The 4,539-nt window shown below is 43.4% G+C and overlaps 1 protein-coding gene across 1 annotated transcript; it reads left to right on the plus strand.

Annotated features, from left to right (window-relative positions):
* Window positions 1-1,391: 1,391 nt before the first annotated feature.
* On the plus strand, window positions 1,392-4,221 carry Tmsb15a (thymosin beta 15A). Its single transcript, XM_042688188.1, has 3 exons — window positions 1,392-1,490; window positions 2,917-3,021; window positions 3,831-4,221. Exons 2-3 carry the CDS (start codon window positions 2,922-2,924, stop codon window positions 3,866-3,868), a joined length of 138 nt encoding a protein of 45 aa, XP_042544122.1. The 5' UTR covers window positions 1,392-1,490; window positions 2,917-2,921; the 3' UTR covers window positions 3,869-4,221.
* Window positions 4,222-4,539: the final 318 nt, after the last annotated feature.

Genomic DNA, 4,539 nt, shown 5'->3' on the forward strand with positions numbered 1-4,539 from the left:
TGAACTGATGATCCTCCTGCCTCTGACTCCCAAATGCTGGTATTACAGACACACATCATGACCTTCAGCCCATTGGATGAGTTCTGATGAATTCAAGACAGATAGGAGTAGATGATTTCAGGTTTGGGATAGCAAGTGCAGAGTGTCTGGAGTTTTGCATCACCTTCAAGTGATGTTGAGAGTGATGTTGGAGCACTGTTTTGAATAATGCCCATATTTTCTCCTGGAAACAAATAAAATGGAATTGTAATGATAGGAAAATGGGTTGGAAGGTAAATGGAAATGGTGTAAAGACCAAGAAAACCTCAAATTTTCAATCATGTTTTCATTCTTTGATAAAAGACAAAATAAATAGACATAAATATTAACAACAAAATGTGAATGGTAGTAGTAGGAATTATTGTATTTTAATGCATGAGACATTTTAGAAATATTGTTGAATGCATGTATTTCGGTTTTGAGATCTGTCCAACAATCACACAAAACTCAATACAAAGTGCTATGAGAGTATGGAAAAGGGGATAGAGTGCGGTGGGGAAGACATCAGACAACCTTTAATCAAGACAGTGAGTGGGTTTTGATCTGTGTAGATCTACACCACATGTTTAGATCATGTGGAAAATCTGGGGAGCAATCTGGACAGTTCTACCTCCATTTTGCCTTAACACTTAATATTCTGGGTGAGTACCCAAATAATGACCTTAAACTTTTGTCTCTTCAAGTAACAGAAATATTCAGTTTCTCCTCACAATATTGTCATTTATTGTGGAATTTTTATTTCCGTCTACTGACATGTTTTTGTCTCTTTTGCGCAAGCAAAGTGTTATGGATTGGAGAACATAAAGATAGTCTCGGCAGATTCTCCCATGATTATTGTAATTTGTCTGATATCAAATTTTAGTGGAAGCGAAAGTGAGAAATGTGTCTTCTACATAGGACTGCATCATTTCACAGAGATGTCCAGCTGCGGGCGTGGATGAACTCGTACCCTCCACCTTCACCATGAGCAGCATTGCTGCTCTTCTGCCTGGCTAAGGATTGGGACAGAGATCACTGAGTTTCGCGTCGGTACCACGGTCATCTCAATATTCTATTAAAAAAAAAAAAGCGGAGAGTGCTTGAAAGCATTTGATTCCAGGGAAATACCGACCCCCTAGGCAGAATCGGTGAGAGGAAGTCGGCTCTCCCTTAGGTTCTCCCCGGGCGAGTCCGAGGCGGAGTCTTCAATGGCGTCTTAAAGCCAGGTGGCGAGTGGCAGGGGTGAGGGTGTAGCAGGGGGTGCGGAGATTCCGAGCTGCCGCCGTGGGAGGAGGAACCGAAGGGCCCGGGATCCGCCGTCCAATCGGAGAGGTCTGGGGCGAGGCCTGAGGGTGTGGCCTGCTACAAGACTTAAAAAGACCCGCGCGGAACCGCTCAGCTACCCAACCGCCTCCGAGCCTGCCAGCGTTCTACTTCTGCCATCGTCCTCGCGGGAGCCACCAGGCCTCCAGGTGAGAACGCATGGTCCGGTCGGAGTCGGGGACCATGAGGACCGGAGGGCGCGCGGGGCATGTGCGGGGTTTGGGGAGGAGGAGGCGGCGGTCCGGGCCGATGTTTCGCGTCTGCGCGGCGGGTGGGTCGTGTGAGAGGCCGCGCCTTTGTTTCCTCGGGGCGCAGCCTCCAGATTTTCAGTTAAGGATGCTGAGCCTCCCAGGGGTCCCCGGACGGCCGGAGCCGTCCAGCCGCGTCGCTGCAGCTCCCAGACGGAGAGGACCCGGAGGAGGGTTGGGGCTACTCTGGAAGGGCTTTCGGGGTATTGGCCCTTGGCTTCTTCACCCTCATTGGGCTAAGGCACACGACAGCGATAACAGGTACTTTGAAATGCACGCAAACTGCTCCTGACCGCCCGCCCTGCCATGATTCTGTTAATCCCAGGTTCGCCAGCGTTGCCTTTGGCGTCTGATCGCAGAAACAAGACTTTTGGGGCAGCCTTGACTGGACGGGGGCGAGTTTGGAACTTGTGGCTGCTTGGGGTCCTCTCCACTCTACCCTGGGCACTGGCCCTGCCTTCTCCCACCAGGGTGGGGCGAGGCACGCAGAGGAAAGAGCTTTCCCCTCTGGTGTGTGTGGGCTCCTATTGTCTCTTCTGAGCAAACTTGGAATGATTGGTGGTCACCAAACGTCTCGTGCCCACAGCCAGGCAGCTTACCTTCTTGCCTCTTACCGGTACCAAGAAGACAGGGTGAAATGAGACTCAACTCATTCTGCTGTAGTCTCACGTCAGATCCTAATTAGCTGTTCTTTCTAATAGCATTTACAAACCAATGACACCAAGATTGCATGACGTGTAATTGCTTAGACTGAATTAAATACCTCCTTTTACTGTAGCATCTTAGTCTATGGTCTTTGGACATTTAAAATAGAAAGAAATTAGTTCAACTGTGTGTGTATGTGTGTGTTGCTGTTTTTCGCTCAGAAAATGCAAAAAAACAAACCTGTAATTGAATAGAAAGTGAAGATGCTCAAATAGTTCTACTCTCTATTATCACACAATTCAGCCCTTGTGGTAAGCCTCCTCCTCCTTACCCTTCTTATCTTCATCCTCGATCTTCTGTCCTTATCTACTCTTGGTGCTTCTGTCCCCTCCATTTCAGAATTGCTGTGATTTTAGAAGTCAGACATATTGGCTCTGGGCTTATTGGGCATCTTGATTTTAGTGTATATTCATTCATAATCACTGCCTACCAAAAGTAATGATGTGAAAATGAGAATATTCTAATTAATAAAAACGTGACTTTTCTAAGGTTGATTTCTGTTTCCTGTTAAAATAAGCAAGAAAAATATACATTGTTATTAAATGAGGTAATATTTTACTTTTGCCTCTGGATCTGATGGTTGTTCTGAATAACCTTAAAATTTGATTTTTCACTGTTTTAGTCAAGATGAGTGATAAGCCAGACATGTCCGAAGTGGAGAAGTTTGACAGATCAAAACTGAAGAAAACTAATACTGAAGAAAAAAACACTCTTCCTTCAAAGGAAAGTATGTCATGTGGGATTTCTAGTTGAATCAAACAATGGGCAAAGTTGATCAGATCTGTAAATAAGCCTATCAGTTTTGCTCTCCAGAATTTCTCAAGGAAGATTTCTAGACAAACAATATATTCACAGATGCTGCAGAAAACTTTTTGTTGTGTCAACATTATTTGAGAACTCCAAAATAAGTCAAAATTATTGAAAAGTGGGTTGGGAAGGTGGCTTAGTGGTAGAGCCCTTGCCTTGCATGCCTGAGGCCCTGGGTTCAATTCCTCAGCACCACATAAGCAAAAAGAAGAAAGCCAGAAGTGATGCTGTGGCTCAAGTGGTAGAGTGCTAGCCTTGAGCTGAAGAGCTGAGGGTCAGCGCCCAGGCCCAGAGTTTAGGCCCCACGACCGGATCCCCCCAAAAAAGAAAAGCATAATTTGCTTATTGTTTTTTGATACATTTGACAAAATTATTTGCTTTACTTTTCAAATTTACATAGTCTATGGGAAAATGGAAACAGTGCAAAAAAAAACTATAGTTGATGTGGATTCTAATAAATCTTGAGATGGTTTACATTCATGCACAAGGATTTCTAGTAATGATTTCTGTTTGTAAATTTAAAACAGGTATCACAGCATTCAGTGACTAATTCCTTTCTAATAATGTTAGGGATCAAACCCAGGGCCTGTGCATGCCAGGTAAGCACTCTACCACTAAGCTATTACTCCCCCCTTCCAGTCTGGTAGCAAAGAGCTCTTTTGCAAAAAACTGAAATTAATCTTATGAGAATGTTATCCTTATGACTTCTTGTTTTGTTTTTCTCCCCAGCTATCCAGCAGGAGAAAGAGTGTGATCAAACATCCTAAAATGCAGATTGCCTCTCAAGAGCAAGTTTCAACATCACCTGACATTCTTGCTTAATTTAGGCTTATTTCTGTAAAACTATGTGTTTGTGGAGACTTGAGGCACCTGTAGATGATTTCTATATTCCCTGGCTAAGAGGTCAACAGTAGCCAGTGTCCCCTTAAATTTGTTTTTAAAGTGAAATTTCAGATGGTAGATGACATACTGTCAGTAATCTCAATATTGATGACCTTTGTGGGTGTGGTCCTTGTGCCCCCTACAGAGTGAGTCATTTTAACCTATAATGGGTGCCTTCTGCTTCATAATAATTTTGTAGTCTCTTAATTTTCATTTACAATAAAGCATTAAAAATACAGTCATAGTCTTCCTGTGGTTTATTCTTAGTGGTCTTCTTAGGAATTAACAGTACATAAGTGTACCCTTTCAGCTAACCAAAATGGTTGAAGAAAACTATATTAACAGATTAGTCATGTGGGAAATAGTCTTTTTGCCTATTCACCTCCCCAGGAACTTTGTTGGACCTTGATCAGATACTTCTAACATCTACAATTCTGAAGAAATGAATTTAAGACAACTATTTATATTATTATAACAGTTCAAACTGGCAATGCAACAAGGGCTGCGTAGAAGTGAGCATCTTCCAAATCCCTGTCCTTAGATAATGCTATTCTCA

The sequence above is a fragment of the Dipodomys spectabilis genome, unplaced genomic scaffold (assembly GCF_019054845.1).
Source record: "Dipodomys spectabilis isolate Male_0828 unplaced genomic scaffold, ASM1905484v1 ptg000113l, whole genome shotgun sequence".
Lineage (NCBI taxonomy): Eukaryota > Metazoa > Chordata > Mammalia > Rodentia > Heteromyidae > Dipodomys > Dipodomys spectabilis.

Bases quoted from the DNA above. Each gene is read 5' to 3' on its own strand.
- Tmsb15a (XM_042688188.1), top strand. From the start codon at position 2,922: ATGAGTGATAAGCCAGACATGTCCGAAGTGGAGAAGTTTGACAGATCA. The intron at 3,022-3,830 runs GTATGTCATGTG...TTTTCTCCCCAG, and splicing joins CACTCTTCCTTCAAAGGAAA to CTATCCAGCAGGAGAAAGAG.